A 24,137-nucleotide genomic window follows, 5' to 3' on the forward strand; every position below is an offset into this window, starting at 1 on the left:
CCTACAAAGCAACTTGAGGTTGTTGCTGAGGATATTCCTAACCTTGTTGATGTTGGGATGAGGAGTTGTTTTCATGATCAATTGGTTGTGTCTAACATGGAAATTGCAGAGCACTTGGTCATGAATAATTAGGTTACTATGGATGTGGAGTTCAATTTTGCTGGTGCAAATTCACTAGTTGTTGATGTGGTTGAGGATCTACATGATACTGTGGATATGTATGTTCCCGATTTTCTTGTGGTTGACATGGATGAGGATTTACCTATGAAGCATTATGTTCAGTTTGTTCCTAGGAGCGAGCATGCTGATTGGGTTGCTAAGATTCATTTGATGTTGATGTTTGAGTGGATTAAGCATAGATGGTTGATGTACAGATTTGTTCTCTTGTCCTTGATAGATTGGAAGCCTTTGGTGAAGATGAAGATTTCGTTTGGCGTCAAAGTGTGGGACACTTTTCTATCCACATGGGGAGTCTGATGCAAGAGCATCTTGGGGGCATAATTTTAAAATATAAAAAAAATTGTGGAGAGAGGAAGTGACAAAAATTAGAAGAAAAAAAATAAATAAACAAATAAAAATGGAGAAAAGAGGAAAAAAAGGCATTTAATAGGTGACATTATTTAATGTAATTTGCTAGGCCGACTTGTGGCTTATGCATATATTTAATGTAAGGGTTTATTTTAATTTGTAATGGGCTAAGCCGACTTGTGGCTTAGTTGGGCATAAATAGGGGCTCTTGTGGAGATTTTTAAGCAATTCATCCATTGGAGAGAGTCATAGAGAGTGTGGGATCTAGCTTGGAGAAAAGCATGGAAGATGGAGTGGTTGAGTGTGTGAAGTTTTCTAGAGTGTGTGGACAGAGCGCAGAATGTGAGGCGGTTTACAATTGAATCTTGAATAAAGTTTGAGAGGGGCTAGTAGTTGAGGCTTGGGAAACAAGGAGATTGTTTGGTGGGCTTGCGAGCACAAGTTTAGATCTTCCTTGGAGGTTTCTACCAGAGTGTGGATCTAAACTAGCTAGTGTTTGGGTTGGATCTTGAGGGATCTTGCAAAACTGTTATTGAAATTGCTTTTGTATTTTGGTCGTAACTAGGAAAGCCTTACAGCTTGGCACATTGCATGTAAACAATTATTTTATGAATAAAGTGTTGTGAATTGGTATCAGATCTTGCATAGTTGTCCACTGTGTGGTTATTTGTTGGGGGCTATGACATCTCCTTTGGGGATTCTCCTACCTTGCACTACGTCAATAACTTTGATACTTGTGTTCCAAAACATCGATGACCATAAACCTCTATCCTTAACATACTTCCATGAATCAATTTGTATTATGTTATGGTGCCTTGTATGCTCGATCCTTCTGCTTCATATCACTGAAGATGTACTCGATTTCTTTTGCCTTATATTGTCAACAAATGCATCAGACTTGCCTCATACTCAATTTCTTTTGCCTTATATTGTCAAAAAGTTCAGGCCAATAGCCTATTTTTGATGGTAGGAGTAACTTGTGCGATAAGCCAATCGTTGAATGCACTTAACTTCAACGGGTGTTGAGCCTTTAGTTTCCTCCATTTGATGTCATTGGAAAGAAGATATTGATTTGAAAACCATTTGAGTGCTCCTTCGAAGCTTGCATTAGGTGGGTGGGATCACTAGTGAGATTACATCTAGTAGAGATGACAGCAAAGAAAAATGAAGAGATACTAGTAGAAATTCAAGGTAGTCTAAATGAATACCCCAAAAAAATCATGGAGTTGTTGGACACATTGCCAGCCATGAGGAGTATAAGCCATTGTATAGATTTAATATCCAGCACACATTTAGCAAATAGAGCACCATAAAGAATGACCCTTATTGAGAATAAAGGGATTAACAGGCAAGTGCAAGAGTTGTTGGATAAGGGGCTGATCCACAAGAGTCTCAATCAACATGCTGTTTCAGCAATGCTGACACCGAATAAAGGTGGCACTAGCATGCCACTAGAAAATGTGTACCGATGCACAAGCAACAAATTAAAAGCCCTACAAATATGGATTTTTCGCTGAAAATGGATAATATGATGGACTATCTAATTGAAGTCAAATACTTCACAAAGATTGGATAAAGCAGGTACATCAAATCCAACCAAAGAAGCAGACAAGTGGAAAACAATGTTCAAGACGAACGATGGACAAAATGAATGGTCAGTGATGTCATTTGGGTTAACAAACACTCCCAACCCATTCATGAGGTTGATGAAGCATGGAAAACTGTTCTTGGTAAGTTTGTAATTGTATATTTAGATGATATTTTGATATTGAGTAAAACCAAATTAGAGCATTCATTGCATATTAGAACAGCATTATAGAGATTAAAAGTGGAAAAGTTGCAGATAAATATGAGAAATTGTAGCTTTATGAAGAGTGAACTAGTATGTTAGAGGCTTGTTTCAAATGATGGGCTGAAATTGGATCAGGAGGTCAAGGCAATTTTAGATTGTGTAATATCCCCTCTTGAATAATGCCTTAATATATTTCAAATAAATTGTCAAATCTTCTTTGAGAAATAATTTCCCAGACTTCCGCAATATTTAAATAAATGGACTACAAACCCTGCTAGCCTGTGTGGGTTTCAATTTGCAGGATTGCTTTTTGGATGCATGTCGCTTTAAGGTGGTTCTATGTTTCCTAGAGGGTTTGAACTGCACAGATATAACACAAGAAATAGTTTGGGCCAACAAAACGATGCTGAAATTAACCCCGCTAAAGTTGAGATGGGTGAAATACGAGATGGCAGCCAAGAGAAAGTATTTCCTGACAGTTTTTGCCCAACAATAGCTACAAACAATGCAACAATTCCATAATCATATGATCACGGCAATGGGACAATTGAGATTTGGACATTTGAGGTCAGGAAGGTCAATTAATCAACACAGCGGAAGTGGAACAGGGCATGAGAACCAAGACAGTTTTGCCTCTAACACTGTGAGAATGTTAAGGTCCAATCGACCTTTGCATCTACCTCATCCAATTGAAAGGGAACCAATTCCTGAGGTTGAGATAGATGTCACACACATCACAAATGATATCATGAATCCTCCTGACAAATACCTACACTTCCAGCTGATGTAAGGCCGATCATAAATTTAAATCAGTTCATGAACCAAGGACAAAGCTAGGAATCATCTAGAAGGGCAAGACAAGAGGCCTAGAGGACAAGCTAGGCCTGGTTTCTATCCTGTGGAGTACAAGGATGCCTTTAACAAAATTATTTTTCCAACTTTCAAGAGAACCATGGAATTATCAGCTCGATCATGGATTCATCAGTTGGACACCTTTTTCACACTCAAACTTATAGAAGAAGAAAAAGTGATTCAGTTTGCCACCATGCACCTGGAAGGAGTAGTATCTGATTGGTGGCATCATAGACTTGTTTCCCAGGATCATGTCATGGTTCAATCTTATGAAGAACTTCTCAATAGGTTAATTACATGTCTTGATCAAAAGCGTGTGGAGGTCTATTATAGGGAATTAACTCAGTTGAAAGAATTAGGACTGATGGGATCATACATCAATGAATTCCAAAAAAATCAGTAACGATTCCTCATATGCCTCAGAAAAGAGACAATGTTATTTGTTGAAGGTCTAAGTGACAGATTAAAACGATTGGTTAAAGCTCATAAGCCCAATTCTTTAGATGGTATTATCTGACTAGCAATGGATTTAGAAACTACAGCACCATGCTAGCCTCAGAAGAAAGATTTCAGCCCTAGCAAATCTGACAAGAAGGGGCTAAATCAGCAAAGAAACACAACTTCAAAAGCTGATCTAGAAACAAGAAACGAACTTAAAGGAAGAAATTGTGCTTCTCCTATAAAGAACCTTGGGAAAGAGGCCATCGTTGCCTTGGTAAAGGCAAGCTACACTTGATTGAAGTACACTCAGAAGACGAGAAGCAGAGAAGCCAGAGGCCAGCTTTGAGGAAGATGGCACTTCGGAAAATCAGCCTCGGTGGACAGAACTGGAGGATACTACTATTAGAGAGATCCCACAAATCGCCACTTTATCTGGAATTCCTCGAGGTAGACCTTTCCAGATAAAAGGACTTCTAAAGGGGCAGCAAATGGTATGCTTAGTGGACAGCAGTGCTACACATAATTTCATTGATGAGGGTTTAGTCAATAGAAGTGGACTTCAGGCAGAAGAGTTTGTTGGGTATAACGTCATCGTTGCAGATGGTTTTGCCCTAAATTGTAACTGTGCTATACCACAGCTGAAAATGCAAATGGAGGATTACACATTGATGCATGCTTTTATGTTCTTGGTCTGAGAAAAGTTGATGTAATTTTGGGGCTTCAGTGGCTTGAGTCATTAGAAAGATATGCTCAAGACTTCAAATAGATGCAGCTTAAGTTTTTGGGCGAAGGTAACAAAACAAAATTGAAAGCTATGGCAGACGATGGTCCAAGGCTAGTTTTAGCTACAAAAATGGAAATGTTCTTCAGGCATGGTGATGTCAAATGAGCAGCCCATTGCTTTGTTATTAATAAGTATACCATAGATAATGAGCCCTCTTACCATGTTGATATCCAATCCATGATTAGATAAACATGGTGCAATGTATGGGGATATTCCTCCAAAGTGTCCAACCACAGAGGGTCTGGACAGGTGATTGAATTAGGAAGTTCAAAAACAGTTATTACAACACCTTGCATGCAACCTCATCTTTTGAAAAAGGAAATCAAAAAAAGAATCAAAGAGTTGCTAAAAAAGGGACACTTGTGCCCAAGTTTTAGTTCTTTTGCTTCTTTTGTGGTGTTGGTCAAGGAAAAAACGTAACATTGTGCATGTGTAGATTATGGGCCACTAAACGAGAAGACTATTAAGAATAGATGAGGCACTACCCATCCCCAGGATAGATGACATGCTAGATGAGTTAATGGTTCGGTATTCTTTCACAAGATTGATTTATGGCTAGGCTATCATTAGATAATCATGTGAGAGGAAGACATTCACAAAACAGCATTTTTCTGTCATCATGGGCACATTAAGATCCTTGCCATGCCCTTTGGACTCACGAATGCAACAGCACATTCAAAAAAATTGTATTAGTATTCTTTGATGATATACTAATTTACAGTAGGACATGGGATGATCATATGCAAGACTTTGATGTTGTGTTGAGCATCATGATAAACTAATCCTTGTTGCAAAAGCTTTTGAGTGTGAAATCAGAATTCGAGGTATTCCTCCAAGGTGTCCACTTGACATAGGGTTAAAACATGTGATTTAATCAGACGAAGGTTCAAAAGCAGTTATTACAACACCTTACATGCACCCTTGTCATTTCAAAAAGCAAACCAAAAAAACAATCAAAGAGTTACTGAAAATGGGACACTTATGCCCAAGTTTCAGTCCTCCTACTTCTTATAAAGAATTGAACAAGAAGACTATTAAGAATAGATACCCATTCCAAGGATAGATAAGATACTAGATGAGTTACATGGTTTGGTATTCTTTTCTAAGATTGATTTACAATTAGGCTATCATTAAATAAGAATGGGAGAGGAATATTATGATAATAGATAATTGTCTATTATTAGTTAATGGTAATATATTTGTAATCTAGTGTAAATATTAGAATGTTTCTAATATTTAGTTAGCTTTTGTTAGCTGTAGTTTTTTAGCTTTCTTTCAGCTAGAATAGAATGTTTCTATTTTTTACAATCATTTCCTAAGAAAATATTGTTCCATTCTTTTGTATATAATGACCTCTCAGTCTCTGTTAATAAAAAGCAAATATTTTACCAATTACTTCATAATATGGTATCAAAGCCAATACTTCAAATTTTTTCAACAAATTTATAATTTCTTTCAAAATTATTTGTTCAAATTTTTCGAAATCATTTCTGGGATTTTCTCTACAACCCGTAGGGTTTCTGTTCTTCAGAAAATCGTCTATGGTTTCATAGTTTTTTGGCCATTGTTTGAAATTTGCGCCATTAACCCTCTGCTTTAGTCATTTTGTTTGCTTGCCCGAAACACCATCAACAACGATATTTTTCTATCTACATCCGAAAAACGTGAAGTTCTATTGGTCGTTTTTTGAAATTTCTTTCGAGTAAATCGCTGCAAAGGCCCATTTTTTGATATTTCGTTCTCTAAAAATTGCATTTTACATAATCATTTTTTCATCTATTTTCTACTCTAATCATATCTCCATCCAGTGCCATTGTTTTTGGGCAGCAAATCATGGTTTTTTTGGTCATTTTTTGCAGATGTTTTTCTGCATTCTATTCTTCAAACGTACACCTCTTACACTCTCTTCAGTGTCGTTTTTCCTTTGCCAAGCCAAAAATGACCTTAGCTCAACTATTTGCACCCTCAAATCGCATTTTTTAGCCTCCAAAACTCCATTTTTTGGAAATCCGAGCTTTCATGGCTGCCAACTGTTTTTTTTTTAAACCCTAATTTATGACCTTGGGAAAAAAATTGAATACAAATTCTTGGTGGGTTTTTCAAGAGCTTAACTGGGTTGTCATCCTTTTTTCTGGGTGCATCAATTTTTCGTGCCTCAACTTTTGAGCCAATGGATCCAAAAACTGACAACGTATTCTTTCTAAGTTTTTTGAGCTTTCTTCTAGATCACTCTCCAATTTTTTTGGGTCTTTCATTTTTTTGCCTCAAAGAAGGTGTTTTCTCTGATTTACATAATTTTCATTAAAAAACGTGCCATAGCATCTATGACAACATTCTACTCAAGCACAACTCCAAATTCATTGGTCAAAATTATGGCACTTGGAAGCAGCATATCATAGCAATTTTTGAATATCAGAGCACCGATCAACTTGTTATCGATGTTACAAAGCGTTTGACTGCTCCTGGTGCTAATCAGGATACTTGGGATTTGAATAATCGAGAGGCGGTGATGCTTCTCAAATTATTCGTGGCTAATGATCAGCTCTCTCAGATTCCATCCAACAAGACAGCTTCCGAAATTTGGACACATCTTGAAGGTCTTCATCAGAGTTCTGACAAAAGCAAAGCTTTCTTTTTTTCAGGAACACTCTAGTTTCTATTGTCATAGATGAGCGAACATCACTCTAGGCACACCTAAATAGGATTCAGGAAATCTATGATCAGTTGCTTACCATTGGTCGCAAGATGGAGGATGGACATTGTGGTTATAACTCTTCGGAGTTTACCAAAGTCCTATGAGCATTTTATCGAGACTCTCAACATCACGTCTTCTAGTGTTAATCTAAAGTTCACTAATCTTTGCACACTTCTACTTCAGCAAGATCGGTGGAAACAACAGTTTGGTAGCACCTCCACCTCCACCTCCACAAAGAAAGCCTTCACTACTAAATCCTTTCAGAAGGATAAAGGCAAGTTTCAGTAGCCGTCTCAATGTAAGTCTTCTATTCCAGCATTAGATGGTTCCTAGAAGAACATTCAGAGCAACTACTACCACAATTTTGGGCACATGAAGGTTGAATGTCGAAATGCTCAGTCGCACAATCTAAGCAATGAAGCTTGCAGCCCAAAGCAAATAGTGCAGAGCACACTGACGGACGAAATCTGCCTTTTACAACTTCATGGCTAAAAGACCTGCAAATCATGTCAAGTCGTCTACCTGGTACATTGATTTAGGTGCCTCTTCTCACTTCACTCACTATAGAGACTGGTTTAGTGACTACCAGCCTTATTCCGATACTGTTATTTTTGGTGGTGGAGAAGAGTACACTGTTGTTGGGAAAGGCAACATTCGGATACAGTTTGCTTGGAGGAATCTCATTATCCTCGATGTGTACTATGTTTAAGGGATGGAAGTAAATCTACTCTCAGTCGGTCAGTTACTATGGCATTCTCCACACTTGGATGTCACCTTCAGTTCACACCAGTGCACCATCACTGATCGAGCGACTCAGTCTACTATTGCAGTGGGTCTTGAGGATCATGGTCTTTTCAAACTTACTAATTCTGGTGATTCTCGGGACTTGGCTATGGTTGCTCGATGGTCTTGTGTTCGCACATTTTGGCATCAACGATATGGGCACATAAATGTGCATTATCTCTTACAGCTTGCTCAGGATGAACTTGTTCTTGGATTGCCAAAGATTCAAACTCAACAACTTGGAGTTTGTGATGCATGTCAGGCTGGGAAGTAACATTGCACATCTTTCACCAGTGGCAATTCATGGTGAGCTTCTCAAGTACTTCAACTTATTCATGCCGATATCTACGGCCCTACGGCCACTTCTTTTGTTCTTGGGTCCAAGTATTTTCTATTGTTTGTTGATGATTTCAGTAGAAAAATGTGGGTGTATTTCCTTAAAAAGAAATCAGATGAGTTTCCTATATTTAAGAAGTTTTGACCTTTAGTTAAAAAAGAGTCTGGGAAATCTATTATTACTCTTAGATCAGACAATGGGGGGAATTTTGTTCTAATGTTTTCTCTAGTTTCTTGGATACTCATGGCATCAAATGCCAATTAACCACACCCCACACACCACAACAGAATAGTGTAGTTGAGCAATGGGACAAAATAATCACCGAGATGGCTCGATCCATGCTCGAACACAAACGTATTCCAAAGAAGTTTTGGGCAAAAGCAATCAACGCTACAATTTATCTTTTAAATCAGTCACCCATAGTGGCGGTCAAAGGTAAAACTCTGGAAGAGGCCTGGTCAGGTCATAAGCCCACAATCATTCACTTGAAGGTTTCTGGCTCCCTTGCTTTTGTTTGGATCCTTAATGCGTCACGCACTAAGTTTGATGCCAAGAGTCAAAAACTCATGCTTGTTGGATACAGTAGTCTTCGCAAAGCCTATTGCCTGATCAATGTTGAGACATCTCGTCTCATATATAGTCATGATGTAGTCTTTGATGAACAGCGAGGACCATTCATGCATGTTTCTCCTATTTATGATCTAGCAGACCAACCTATGAAGGCTCATGATTTGGGAGTTAGGCTTCCATTAGATCCACCTAATGGGAGGGCTCCAGTAGCTCTTGCAGCTCCAATTATACCAGTGATCCCAATAGCAACACCTCCAGCTTCTCCTACAGGATCACCTCACTTTGTAGATGATTCACCTGAGTTTGATCCAAATTCTTCTGATAAGGAACTTGATCACCAAGCATCTCCTGATACTAATGTTGGTCATTCTCTTCTCCAGCGTAAGTGGTGGGCTAAGATGCTAATCTTGGTGATGATGAGCTCATTGATAGGAGAACTTCTCAGAAAAAGAGCGAACCTAAAGAGTCTATCAACTTTGCTCTAATGACCAACATTCACAGTGTGTTTGAACGTCAAACATACTACGAGGCTAAAGGAATTCCAGAGTAACATGCCATGACATCTAAACACCACGTCCTATTGAAGAATAACACCTGGGTCCTTTCTAATATTCCACCAAGGAAGAAACCCATTGGCTGCAAATGGGTTTACAAAATCAAATACAAATCAAATGATACTTTCGATAAGTACAAATCTCGTTTAGTTGCAAAGGGCTTTTCTTAGTGTCAGGGCATTGATTATGAGGAGACCTTTGCTCCTACTACAAAGATGAGCACCATTAGATTAATCGTAGCCATGGCAACACAGTTTGGCTGGAAGGTCCATCAAATGGACGTCAAGAGTGCTTTCTTGAATGGTGCTCTCCATGAAGAGGTCTACATGACGCAGCCTCCTAGTTTCAAGGTTGCTAGTAAAGACCATTAGGTTCTCAAATTGGTAAAAGCTCTCTATGGCTTGAAGCAAGCCTCTCGAGCATGGTACATAAAAATTGATAAGTACCTCAGTGATCAAGGCTTTAAGAGTTCTTCAAGCTCAAATTTGTACATCAAGACTACTGACAGTGACATCATCCTTCTAGTTATTTATGTGGATGATTTCATCATCGCTGGCAGTTCGGCATCTTTGATTCAGGGAATCAAACAGAATTTATGCCAGTCTTTTGTTATGACTAACCTTGGGCTCATGCATTATTGACTAGGTGTTGAGGTCTGGCAACAATCTTCTGGTATATTAATCTCTCAATCCAACTATGGCAAGGCTCTATTAGACAAATTTTGTATGTAGGATTGCAAGCCTGCATCTACACCCATGGAGAAAGGTCTCAAGTTATCTTGCAAAGTCTGATTCTCCTCCTGTTGATGATACTACACATAGGCAACTAGTAGGAAGCCTCATCTACCTCTCTGCTACTAGGCCTAAAATCAACTTCACAATTAGCTACATCTCTTGCTTTATGACAGCTCCTAAGGCTGATCATTGGATGACAGCAAAGCATGTACTTCGTTATGTGAAAGGCGCTTCAAATTATGGACTTTTGTACTCTCAAAGTTCTAATCCTAGACTAGGTGGGTTCACAGATTCATATTGGCAGGCTCTATTGACGATAAAAAAGTCAACTTCTGGATATGTGTTCGGTTTGGGATCCGATGCAGTCACATGGACCAGTAAGAAGCAGCTAGCGGTTTCTCTCTCCTCTACAGAGGTTGAACACAAAGGGAGTGTTAAGGCAAGATGTGAAGCTATTTGGCTTCGTCAGATGCTTGGGAATATGCAGATATCACCAACAAGACCAACTATGTTTGTTGATAACAAAGGTGTTATCAAGTTAGCACGAAATTCAATCTTCCATGAACGAACGAAGCATGTACATGTTCACTGTCACTACATACGATAGCTAGTTGAAGATGGGACAATAGATTTGCAGTATGTTCCTACCACAAATTAGACTGCAAACATTCTCACCAAGCCTCTTGGTCCTAATAAGTTTGTCGAATTCAAAGGACAACTTGGTGTTGTAGATAGATTGACCATTAAGGGAGAGTACTACGATAATAGATAATTGTCTATTATTGGTTAATAGTAATCTATTTGTAATCTAGTCTAAATATTTGAATGTTTTTAATATTTAATTAGTTGTAGCTTTATTAGCTTTCTTTCAGCTAGAATAGAATGTTTCTATTCTTTATGATCGTTCCCTAAGGAAACATCATTGCATCTTTTGTATTTAATGACCTCTCGATCTCTGTTAATAACAAGCAAGTATTTTACCAATTACTCCATAATAAGGAAGCATTCAAAAATATTTTGTTGTCATTATGGGCACTTTGAGTTCTTTTGTGTTGACTATCATGGAAAAACAGTCATTGCTTGCAAAAGCTTCTAAGGGTGATGATATTAAAACTAACTATATTTCATTGTTATTCATTTTATTCCCTTTTAATCTAGTATTTGTAGGAAGGTGTGCACTTCTAGGGGAGTTCATGGTTTTGGTATCATTACTTGTTTAGCCAGGGATGGTCTCTTCAACTATCGATTGTCCACTCCAACACCTATGCTAGATTCATGTGGATCCGCATTGGTAATGTGAGTCGCCATCACAGTCATATCTTCATGGTTGTTTGTTACTTTCCACCAATCTCTTCACCATATGCCATCCACAACACCGAAGATGGGGAGTTCTTTATGGACATGCACAAGTGCATCTCTAAGTTTGCAGCTATGGGTGATATCATTATTTCGGGAGACTTCAATGCACACTACAGACCTTCAGACACCTCTTCATGACCGTGGAACCGATCTTACCTACATCACAGAGACTAACCTTGCCAACATGGGCTTGCAGTGTGCTCCTGAGAATTGTCATGGGCTTCTCTCCAATTATGGTCACCACCTCCTTAAGCTTTGTGAGTCTCCTAGACTCATGATTCTAAACGACTTTTTGCGCTTCTTTGGTTCCAAGCTCTTTACTTGCTAGCCTCATAGTGGTGGCGCTAGTGTGGTGGACTACACAATTACATATGCCTTCTTCATTCCCTCTATCAACAATTTCACTACCCGTTGTCTCCCATTTGTCAATCATGTTGTCCTCAGTCTTGCGATTCATTTCCCACCCCCCACTCTCCATACCCTCTAGCCCACCCCTCACCTGCTATGCCCACCCCCACATCCTCTTCCACTTCCTAGAGAGTGACCAGGACCTCTTCATCCTCCATCTTAGGCGTCTCCCACCTTGACTACATCACAGACTCAAGCCAGGTGTCTCCCATGTTTGACTTATTGGTTATGGCGATTTAGCAGTCGACTCTCCTCTTCATCTCACACCGCATTGCACCACTCCTTCCTCCCTTATCCCCAAACATCATAGTACCTACACTATGAACCAGTGGTATGATGGCAACTGTAAACACTTTCACTATTTTTTGCGCTCAGCTTTTGTTATTTGCTCGCCCTCCTACACTCATCTGAGTCTCTTACCTCAGCTTGCTTCGCCAAAAGAAACAAATATTCCTTTCTTCCCAGTGTAGATCCTCTCATGACACGCTTATTCGCAACCCCAACCTTTTCTGGCGTACGGTACTCCCCTACCATCCCCTCCAGATCTCCACCCTTAACCTTCGCTCTATCACCTCCCAAACCTTCACGCTTTATGATATTCCTAGCCAAACCTCTACTCACCTGACCCCTCTTTCCCATTACTACATTTTCACCACCTCAAGCATTTGTGAGGCCGTCAAATCCATGAGATGTACTAGGGCAGCAAATGAGGAAGGGTTCCAAACTAAGCTCTTCAAGCTAGGCATCTCGGCCTTGAGCTCTTTCCTTCCCACGCTCTTTAAATCAGTGGTGTGTAGTGGTTTCCCTAAGTCTTGGTCGAGGCACGTGATTTATCTGAAACATAAGTCTAGAGCCACTTCTGACCCTAGCAACTACTAGGAGCATCACAATTGGACACACCTTTGCCAAACTTTATGCCACTACATTGAACACTATCTTATTTGAACTGCTTGTTAGGAGACTTTGTCGGACCAAGGGCCAAGCCAAGTTTTGTGCAAACTATCAAAATGGAGCATATTTTAACCCTGTGTGCGATTATTGAGGAGGCTCGGCACCGCTTAGTTAAAGTCTACTGTTGTTTTGTGGACCTCTATAAGGCCTTTGATTCCATTCCACAGCTAGCCCTCTTTCAGAGACTTAGTGAGGGAAGATTCAAGTCCCTTAAGGGTTTCTCCGATCTTAATTGAAGCACTATTGGTGTGAAGCAAGGTTGCCCTATCTCCCCCACTTTATTCGGCATCTATATCGATGAGCTTGAGGCTTTTCTCAAGGACTCTTTGGTCCCCAATAATAGATGCTACTTACATTAGATCATGATCTCCATCCTTCTCTTCGTTGACTATGCGATTCTTATGGCCTCCTCTCCGAAGAGTCTCCAGAGACTTCTCTATGGATTTGGATCCTTTTGTGACTTATGTCAACTCGTTGTGAACCTGAGTAAGACTCAGGTCATGGTCTTCAACTGCTTGAAGGCTTCACATCTACATTTTTACTTTCAAGGCCAAGAGGTTGAGTCTGCTTCCTCTTATGCTTACCTCAAAATTAAGTTCTTTGGACCTTGCTTCAGCTTGAGACCAACCATTCAGCCTAGGATCGGTAAAGGGATGGGTTCCCTTGCCATGTTGGAGAGACATTGCTTCAAACATCATTTTCAAGACACTAGGTCTAAGCTGTCCCTTTTGGACTCCTTAGTCAAGCCAACTGTTCTCTATGGCTCCGTGGTGTGGGGCCCCTCCCTCCTCAATTCGGATTCAACCTCGATTGAACAGGGTCAAACACTTCTCCAGCGGATTATCAGATGTCATTGGTCCACTCTGCGCGGCATTGTTCTTGTTGAGTTTGGGGCCCACCACTTCAAGTTGGGGGTCCACTGCGCATAGATGTATGAATTAGATGCCAAATAAGGTGTACTTCTTTACACCAAGGAAGGATCCCTAGTCCTTGCCTTAGTGGTGTTCTTGGTTCTGCTATTGTTCTAGTTCTTGCTTCTATTTCACGTTCTTGTTTTCTTTGCTCTGCTCTTTTCAGACACCGTTTGTTGATCCTATTGTTGTTAGCCTCCTTGATTGCACGCTTTCAGTCCCTTAGACCCTTTTCATGGTCTCTTGTTGGAAATTAATACATTTATCTTATCTTATCTAATGATTATAATTATTAATCATTATTTAATTAATACTCCCCAAATAAAACATCCTGTATAAAGTATGACATTTTTGTAACTAGCTTTAATCCAATTGTTGGTTTCTAAGGTATCAGGTTCTTCTCGGCAAAGCACAAGTCCCAGTTCAGTTCTGCAGATATACCAGTTTGGATGTGGCCCACTGTGGGTTCGGTCTAACCCACAACCTATGAGTTCAGCTTGCTGTACCTGGGGTAGTATTTGAGAGGAATTTCAGATGTTTTCTCAGAATTTCTGCAACAAAATTATACAGAAAATGTTACTCAAACCATTTATTGATTAAATGTTTTCTACTTTTCATGTATTCCGACAATTTTATTAATTATTTCCAAGAATAACATGAAGTGGAATAGGAGTCTTACCATTTGCAATTTATTTTTCAACTAGTGATATTAATACCTAGATGCGATGACTGCTGAGTGTTCCATTCATTTTCATGAAACATGGGTTCTTGTGAACCACTACTCATGAAACATGGGTCAATGAGTCAACTTAAAACCCACACAGTTGAAACATGATAGCAATATCACAATTTATATTTTATTAATTATAGACTTTAGCAAATGAAATGAATTATTTTTGTAATTTAATTATTATATTCTAGCATTATATTAGTCTTATTAATACTATGTTACTGATTTCTTATTTATAATTTTAGTAATAAATAACAAATATTAATAATTCATATATATTAGATATATTATATATTAATTATATAATATATAACTGCATACACACACACACACACCATTTTTGTACGAATGAACCCGAAGTGAACATGAACACACCATGGAAAAAAAATCATCAAACCAGTAAACCTGAATCTTGAACCAAATCAAAATCCGAACCAAGACTAGCAACTTAGGTCAGTTTATGTCAGTATTCATAGACTTCATAAGATGCACTTTACTTTTTTGTTAGTATTTGGTAAAAATAGGGCAAAACTTAGATTTATTAGACATGTAGATTATTCTCTTCGAAACCCCAGCAACTAAAAAATAGTATGTACCTACATCTGAAATGGTTCCTAGAACAAAAGGCCGGTGCTTAGCATCTTCAGGCCCATTACACTCCAACCCCGAGCTCAATATTGCCTATTCTTGTGGTGATATCTTAAGAGAGGCTTATGGGAGTAGTTAGATTGTATAGTGCAAGAATACAGTTTCCAATTGGTAACAGGGTTCTTGAAAATGATGTTTCCTCTCCTGCCCAAAATTTATAAAAGGCAATATTCCCTGCAACTTAAGCATACTTAAAAACATAGAGCCAAGAAGAATGTACAAGAAATGCAAATAAACACAAACCATTCAAGAAAAGATGTTTAACTAACAAATACACATTAAATTTATCTGCATACCAATGTATTTTGATCATAGTTCAGAGTCTGGATATTAATTTATTCAGTCACCTTTGGCATGCTTGAAGATCCGAAGAACCTGACAGCTTACTGTATCCCAAACACGTACTGTACAATCCTCAGACCCAGAAACTAACAAAACCCCATCCATGCTAAATGCCAATGCTGTTACTGCTCGGCTATTCCATGGACACCATAACAAAAGAAACTACGTAAGTGATCTAAATTAAGATGATCACATCATATAAATGTTCAAAACTGAATCTTAAAACAATGCAGATATCTAGCCTGAGATCAAAAATAAGGCATATAATGAATGCAAACAAACTTCAAATATTCAGAAAATTCCATCATCTAGGCCACACTGAATAAAATTATAAATGAAACTTTGCAAGTTGTTTGGATTAATAAAATACTATGCCCCTTCAAGAACAAGGAATTTTTCAGATGCTATGAAACCATCAGAAGAACGATTGCATGTAAGATTACTTAATCACAATATACATGACTCAAGTGAAAAAAAAAAATCCACTTGCAAGTGTTAATAACTTAATTTTGATCAGATTCCAGCCTGTATTGACTAAAATTGACAAGTGATCCAAGGCTAATTGAAAAATACTTAAAAACTATATGTACTTAGTGCTCTGAATTGAGAGAGAGAGAGAGAGAGAGAGAGAGAGAGAGAGAGAGAGAGAGAGAGAGATTTTAGTCAAGTGATCCAAGGCTAATCGAAAAATACTTAAAAACTATACGTACATAGTGCTCTGGATTGTGTGTGTGTGTGTGTGTGTGTGTGTGTGTGTGTGTGTGTGTGTGTGTGTGAGAGAGAGAGAGAGAGATTCCTGAATTGTTTTCCTTTAAAATACAGGTAAACTCGGAGTCCAGAATTTGAACATGTAAGGCATCATAGCAATATTTGACAGTGCTCAAAATGAAAAAATGAAGATTTCTAAACATCACAGAGTGATGCACAAAAAGACTGAATACATTTTTACCTGACATAAGCTTCATATATTACATAAGGGAAACAAAATACATTGGTGCCCCAGTGAAGAGGGTGTTAAAACTTAAGAGGTAAGTAAACTGGTAAAGTCACAGACTCACAAGCTATTAAAGCTGAAATATCAGCCACAGGCCAATTTTAAAAATGACCCAAATATTAGACTCAGTTGAACAAAGGCCCATCTAAATGTGCATTCCGTTCAGCACTTTTGAGCATTGTACAGTTATATATCCCCCCTATTTGAGAGTTGTAATAGTCTAAAGATTCAATGACTATTACAATAGCAGAGGTAACTAGGTAAGGGGATTGATCTAAGAGTTGTTAATGGTTCTTTTGAGCTAAGACCAACAATGCTCTCTTTTGCAAGCCTGGGTGGCTTAGACATCTTCAAAAAAGCATCAACAGGCCAAAATGAGACCTGAATCTTATGTTCAACATACTGATATGCTATATACAGAAAATAAAGCTTGATGAATGAACCTTACTAATGATTTTATCTCACGCATAATCAAACAGAAAAACTGGTCCAAAATAATTATAATGACCATGTGTAAAATCATTATATCATTAGTTTCACAGAATGTGAATACATAATTCAGACATTTAGAAATATCAATACCACAGAAGATGGCTAGGAGCACAACAAATGTATGAATTTGAATCCTTGAAATCAAATAACAGCAGAACAAAAGATGTGGGACTTGTTACTGAAAATTACCTGTGGTCAACAAGTGCGCCAATAATACCATCTCCATAAATACTCTCAGTTGATGGTCCAGCATTCAGACTAGCAATATATATTTTGCCATCTGTGCATCCAGCATATAATGCATATTCGCCAGGATCTAGCACAACAGCATTAACTGCTGCTGGGAATTTGATGGTTCTAAGAAGAATTCCCAACGCCAAGCTCCATATCTATCATAAGCAGTTGATATGCTTCAGAAATAATGCAAATTATATACAAAAGAGCATAACCTTCATAATTGGCATCATTTATTTTTCTTTCATAAATGTCAAATAGGAAAAGCATGGCAACACGTGTCAGGTAAAATCTATATGATATTTTATTAAGGTTGAACTGTATATTCTTGAGTCAATCTCTATCAAACCCATATTTGAAGCATGATTGGTATATGTAAAATAGGAAATGCATGTCAACAAGTAACATTTTCAGGAAACAACTGAGGAACTTATAGATGAAGTGCTAGAATGCTCAAATAGCAATCCACCTGTACCAAGCTACACGTGTGAATTTGGGATGGACAAAATTGTTTATTTGGAAGAGAAAATCAACGCTCAAGGCATCAGTGTTAATGAAGAAAAGACTGAAGCCGTAATGAGTTGGTCAAAACCAAAGATCTTCAAATAAATAAGGGGATTTTTTTGACTTTATAGCTACTATTGAAGATTTGTCAAGTTTTTCCAAAATTAACAGCATCATTAACCAACTTAAACAAGAAGGGTGTTTTCGATTGGAATGAAAACGCACAACTTTTGAAAAACTAAAGGAAGTTGTGACCTCTTGTCCAATTCTAGCAATCTGGGACTTTTCATTGTCATTTGAGTTAGAGTGTGATGCTTTTGGTGTAATGTCCCCTTCTCCGCGCTAGCCTTAATGGCGCCCAGTTGGTCTATCTTTCCATCTGGATAGGCTAACAGCATATGATTTAGGATGCCAGCTAGTCACAGGAGTTTGGGTTTTAGTTGAGGAGATTTAAATGGGAAATCCTAAGGTTTTAGTCACTTTATTTTATTGGATTGAAATATAAAGTACTTTATTATTTAAAGTCAATTTAGGACAATATGAATTAAGTGACTAAAAGATGAAATAGTTTTTTATCCCACATTGCTAAGATGTTTGTATCTCCCCACACTTCGAGGTTATTTAAGAAAGCTTTTTGCCTTGGGATTAACACCACGAATATATGTTATTTTATAAATCCTAAAGGTTGCTTCAATGTGACTGGGTATTTCCTAAGGACAAAACCCCTTAAGGAAAAAAGTGAGTCTAGACGCAAACCTAGTGCTCACACTACAGGTTCAAAAGTATGAATTGAGTTAATGCATTGGTTTACTGATTGTTGAAGTTTCACGGCATGAAGCAGAAGTGGTGATAGAACTCCCTAGAGTTACTTGAAATATACGGTTCTCGGTGGGCAGATGGGGGTGCTTGGACGACAGACAGAGTTGGCAGACACTTATAGTTGAGAGGTAAATATATCAGTAACCTCGTTTTGCAGTGGCATTGTTTCACATCTGAGAGTGGGAGTAGCCTGGTAGCAGATATACAGGTGTTAGGGAATACATACAAGTCGGGTGTGTCATAGTCGGAATCACATACAGCTAACATATCTACAGTTCGCAGCCAGTATTAACTCCACGTAGGAAAGACACAGACGGCAGGGTTAGCAGATTGTTGGGTGATCTCGGCAGTGACCCAACATGGCTGTGTCATTCTAACTCCAGGACTGCAGAGGCGCCATCACAAGTATCACCTACAGGTGGGGCAAAAACAGGATCCCATGCGGTTAAGGTGGCAGTAACACCATTCATTGCTGCAGATAATTTCCTGACGGCACACCATATTCAGCAAGGGCTCTGAAGAATCCACGAGCGTTGTAACTACAGGTGCCACACCTCATTCCTTACATTTAATATAATATTTGCTATCGAATCTTTTAATCGGAAGGCTGTAAGACAACTGTATGTATGTTTTTTTCAATACTGGTGCAATGAGAGTTTGTGTTTGAGATATCACTTTCTGAGATATGAATATCTATACTGCTGTATGACAATTATTGTGTGAAACAGACTATCATTTCATAATAGGCAAACTGGAATTCTCAGTTTATTACATTAGCATTTATATATGTATTGTTCTTCTAGAGTGGTATTTGTTCAAGCATTTTAGTCTCCAAGTATATTCCAAGGTTGCTTGCAAACTGTTTGCAAAAATGCCAATGAAGGAAAGTCTGAATCCTTTATAGAACTAGGGAAGGGATATTTCATTTGGGGAAGGCATTGGAAAACAAACATCCTATTGCCTTTGAAAGTGGAAAACTACAAGTAAACAAGAGAAGTCATTCCATATATGACATGAAGATACTAGCAATCATGCATGACTTGGCCAAATCCCAGCAATACCTAGTTTGTGGGAGATTTATTGTAAAAAGTAAAAAACAATTACAATAGTCTTAAGATTTATTCCAAACCAAAATTATTTTATTGATAAACAAGAGAAATGGTTAAGTAAAATACAAGCCCAACTGTGATATTGAATAAATGAAGGAGAAAAGAAACATTGTAGCAGATGCCCTTTTATGGAAAACCCAAGCATGCTCCAAGACGAGCATCTCCGTGGACAAAAAGAATGCTATTATTGCCAAGCACACCAAGGAACCACAAGCCAATGTCATCCTAGAAGGGAGCTACCCAAATGAAAAATACTAGGTAGTGGAAGAACTTGCCCTATACAAGAATAGAGTATTCATTTTGCCAAGCTCAAAAATGAAGAACAAGACGATTAGAGAATACCATGACAATCCTTAGTGGGCAAACCAGGGTACTACGAAACTTACAAGCAAAGAAGAGAAAGATACTCTTGGAAGGGCCTCATGCCCTTGCACGTTTAAAAATGTATAACTTGCCGAAGGAACAAAGCGAAACAAACCTTTCTATTTGCAGGCAGACTTACTAAAGGGAAAAAATGAAGTGTGTTATGTGAAGATCATCATACAAACACAAAAGGATGGAAGAGTCGTGATTGTTTTGAAAGGACATCACTCTTCCAAAGGATGTCTCTCTTCTTAAGAGACGTAATGTATAAAAGGTGATTGTAAATAGTAAAAAGAGGTAATGCATAAAAGGTGATTGTAAATAGTGAGAAGAGGTAGTGTGTGGAATTGGAAAAGAATTTGAAGCAGATCTTAAATATATGAAGGGTAGAAATATATGCAGTTAATTTCCTAAGCTGATCATCTTTTTTTTGATCGGTATCAAAGTTAGATCATCTTATTTCATCTGAAATTGATAAATATAACACCAAGCAGAAAACAAGATACTATTACTTCACATACATCAACAACTTCTCAGATAAAAGATTTATTAATAAGAGTCTTATCAGGCCCTTCAAACTTGTTCTTTTGACCCAGGCATTAAATAAGGTTTCACACTTTTATAATTTATTGGACATATGCAGTACTATATTACCTTGCAAGTGAAATCCAAGGAGGATGACACTATAATTGCACTGCATCCTCCATAACCACATACAATATCTGTTACAGGTAAAGTATGAGCAGAAAAGTTGTGCAGAGGTTGAAAGTGAGTTTCAGCTTGCAAAGCTGCTTCTTCATCTAAAGCTCTACATTGCAGGACAAACATATATGTCAGGAAGCAAAGAGGGAACCCTGCTCACTAAATGTAGAAAGAATAAAGAGATCAGGCATTTATCAACTGCAATAATAACATATAAAATAAATCATATCATACATTAGAAGAGGCCATGCCCTAACAAAGCCATCTTCAGCTCCAGAGACTAGAAGAGATTCGTCGTCAGAGAACACCAAACAGGTAACAGCCTTATAATGGGCAGGCCATACCCTAAGGAGTCTTCCACTTCCCACCTGCAATTTAATATTCATGTTTTACTGATCATATATGTACACATTGTATACAACCCCCAAAGAAAAGAGAGAGAGAGAGAGAGTCCCTCCACAAGTACCCAGACCAAGAAAAAAATGACAAGAACAAAAGGCAAAACATCTGTCTTTTCTATTTCACCTATTCCATGAGGAAGGTACTTTCTTGACAGCCAAATTGCTTGCAAAAATCATCTCAATACACCACCATAAGCCATGCAGCATAAATTCAAGTTGTGTGGTAACAATCAAAAGAGAAGAGAATAAGAAAATTCATGATATATACCTCCCACAGATAGATTCTTCCTGATGAACCTCCACCAACAATATATGTGCCATCAGTATTGCAAGCAATTGGCCCTATAGGCTCTACTGGGTAGCTCCTGATTTCAGCTTGAGGCTGCAAAAAAATGAGTTCTTGATTAAAGAAAATAGATTACCATATAAAAATGTTTTCTACAACTATTGCCAATCAGAAAACATAAAAATGCATGACCCATATTACACAAATTTAACTTATGAAAATGTGCATGACCCAAAATTAAATTGAGCAGGATATAACAAGCACTTTTCCATGTTTTAAGGATGGGGGATATGGAGATCCAAGGAAGGGTTTTGCAGATGGAAAATTTTAATGTGAATATTAGGGATGCCTAGTAAATAGCTGTTAAAATAACATTAGATTACTATTCAAACTGTTAAAATACAAGTAAATCAAAAACAACTAAAAATAACATAAAACAACAAAAAGAAGCTAAAATTCTAAAGAATGAGTACAATAACAATCCATCAATGTTACACAGGGGCACGCCCCCTGCCCTTAAAGCGAGCATCCTTGTCCACTAGGCATTCCAAGGATGGCAAGATGACGCCCTGCCATTCCTCCTGTCTGGGAGTTTGTGGGAAATGAGGGAAATGTCCCCATGCCGTTCATGTAGGCAATGTCACCCAGGACGACTAGGAGCCGTCTAAGATGTCCCTTGGCCGTCTTAGGGACCGCCAAGCATTCCCTGCATCTGAGGAGTATGGCAATTATTGCGCCGTTTTTATATTATCGATTTATAGGGTTTCCAATTTTGAATTGCTATTATCAATCATATATAACAACAGGTCAGCAGATTTTACGAGATCTCCCATGTATCATGTAGTTTGTAAGGGGTTTGAGTTTAACCATTAGAACTACTGAAAACAATCATTCCAGCCACCATACTACTATTTAGAATAAGGTTTTACATGATATATGGCAGTTGCAACATCAGTTCTGCTTGCATACAATTTAAACTCCACAAATTAATGAGGATTTTTGTAAAGTTGTACAATCTATAAGAACTCAAGATAGCTATTGTGTTGCTCAAAATATTTGAGAGATAACACAATTTGCTAACGAATCAATAAAAAGCATAAGCTGACTTGGATTTGCTTCCTATTCTAATTCAATATTGGGAGGGCGAAATCATGGATAAACTAATTAATCCTACACATTTCTTTGTTATTTCCCCTGAGCTAGTCAAATTATATTTCAATAAATAGTTACGGTTTAAGGGCTCTATGAAAATGTTGTGGAAAAGACTCTCATAATTTGTTTACATATTAATACTATTGTCATCAATCGTTGACCTCTCCCTCTCTCTCTCTTTGAAAAATTCATAAACGCATACACATACATATATATACATACACTCTCTCTCATAGATTAATATATTTTGAAAATTCACACACTTGCACACAAACATACTTGCATATGCACATACATACATATGTATGTGTGTGTGTGTGTGTGTGTATGCATTTATGTATATATATGTACATGGACATATCTGATATAGATACATACAAACACATACCTGATATATATATATATATATATTTGCATATCTGATAAATATACATATATTTATACATAGTACATATATTTAAATATATATACATCTGTATATACAGATAAATACATATATGTAAGTATACACAAATATATATACACATACATACATATATACAAATGTGTGTGTGTGTATATATATATATACACGTGGTCATATCTGCTATATATGTATGTGTGTGTATATATTTACATATCTAAAATCTATACATATCAACATATACATATACATATGTGTGTGTGTATCAAGGTTGCACTGAGACATTAGTACTTGGGTACTTAAGGTATGGGTACGGGTATGACTATTTTTCAAAATAGGGTATGGGGGTACTTGGACACATCAAAACTTTTTTTCATATGATTTAAGATTGATAGAGAATCTGAAATAATGAGTCTTGACAATGGTTTTTAAAATCAAGAACAGTGATAAAGTTTGCAAATGTAATGTACTGTTTTTAGTTTCAGATTGATTTTCAATATGTTTGTAATAATAATATATGACAAATGTTTAGATGCATAACACAGAGAAAACAGACTTTAAAAATGAACAAGAATATCATAAATCATATAACAATGACATGTTGCAAATGATGAACTTTTGACTTGAACAGTGATAACGTTTGTTGCTACTCAGTATTGTTTCAATGTTTCAAATTGATTACGTATTGAAATAAGCTTGATAAGCAACAAGCTGGTATGCAAACAAAAAACCGACACAAAAATTAGAATCTTAATCAAGGTCCTTAGCTATGATGCTCTCCACTGAGTACTCGGTATGCGTACCTCGTACTTGGGTACATGGATATGCATCCCAAGGGTGAGGGTATGCGTCCCAATGCAACCTAGATAGATATAGATATATTTGAACATATAAAATCTGTATATCATTACCCCTTGTTGTCCCCTAAAAATTACCCTCAAACTATCATATGCAAAATGTATCCCCTATAGTCCCCTTAAAAATTGCCCTCAAACTATCATCACCTAAATGTGAGCTAAAATTTCGAACAAGAAATATAAGATTGCATCAAATGGAATACAAAAATTCGAAACAGCACATAACACAAGAAGTTATCTTAGGAAAAACCCTCCTTGTGAGAAAAACGACCCAGCCCACAAAATGATGATGTGTTTACTCATATTGCAAAAACAATTACAAAATATTTGCTACTTATTGATATCCTCAACATTACAATCAATGATCCTAGATTCAACTTTGAACAAATTTAATCACAAAGC

At 37.6% G+C, this 24,137-nt stretch overlaps 2 protein-coding genes across 4 annotated transcripts in view; both read right to left on the reverse strand.

The window, feature by feature from the left end:
• LOC149568781 (protein ROOT INITIATION DEFECTIVE 3-like) overlaps window positions 1–24,137 on the reverse strand; it is a 138,567-nt gene that overhangs the window by 61,606 nt on the left and 52,824 nt on the right. For all 3 annotated transcript variants that reach the window (XM_089821674.1, XM_089821675.1, XM_089821676.1), the window contains exons 3-7: window positions 21,306–21,419; window positions 20,871–21,004; window positions 20,589–20,742; window positions 17,095–17,294; window positions 15,425–15,552 (exon numbers count right to left, since the gene is read on the reverse strand). In XM_089821674.1, coding sequence (XP_089677800.1) covers window positions 15,425–15,524 — 100 coding nt within the window. In that variant the 5' untranslated portion in view covers window positions 15,525–15,552; window positions 17,095–17,294; window positions 20,589–20,742; window positions 20,871–21,004; window positions 21,306–21,419. The remainder of the gene's footprint in view (window positions 1–15,424; window positions 15,553–17,094; window positions 17,295–20,588; window positions 20,743–20,870; window positions 21,005–21,305; window positions 21,420–24,137) is intronic.
• LOC149568782 (protein ROOT INITIATION DEFECTIVE 3-like) overlaps window positions 17,091–24,137 on the reverse strand; it is a 31,521-nt gene continuing 24,474 nt past the window's right edge. Inside the window, exons 2-5 of the mRNA XM_089816778.1 lie at window positions 21,306–21,419; window positions 20,871–21,004; window positions 20,589–20,742; window positions 17,091–17,294 (exon numbers count right to left, since the gene is read on the reverse strand). Coding sequence (XP_089672904.1) covers window positions 17,091–17,294; window positions 20,589–20,742; window positions 20,871–21,004; window positions 21,306–21,419 — 606 coding nt within the window. The remainder of the gene's footprint in view (window positions 17,295–20,588; window positions 20,743–20,870; window positions 21,005–21,305; window positions 21,420–24,137) is intronic.

The sequence above is a fragment of the Cupressus sempervirens genome, chromosome 3 (genome assembly GCF_028749045.1).
Source record: "Cupressus sempervirens isolate cs-2001-9-10 chromosome 3, ASM2874904v1, whole genome shotgun sequence".
Taxonomy (NCBI): Eukaryota; Viridiplantae; Streptophyta; class Pinopsida; order Cupressales; family Cupressaceae; genus Cupressus; species Cupressus sempervirens.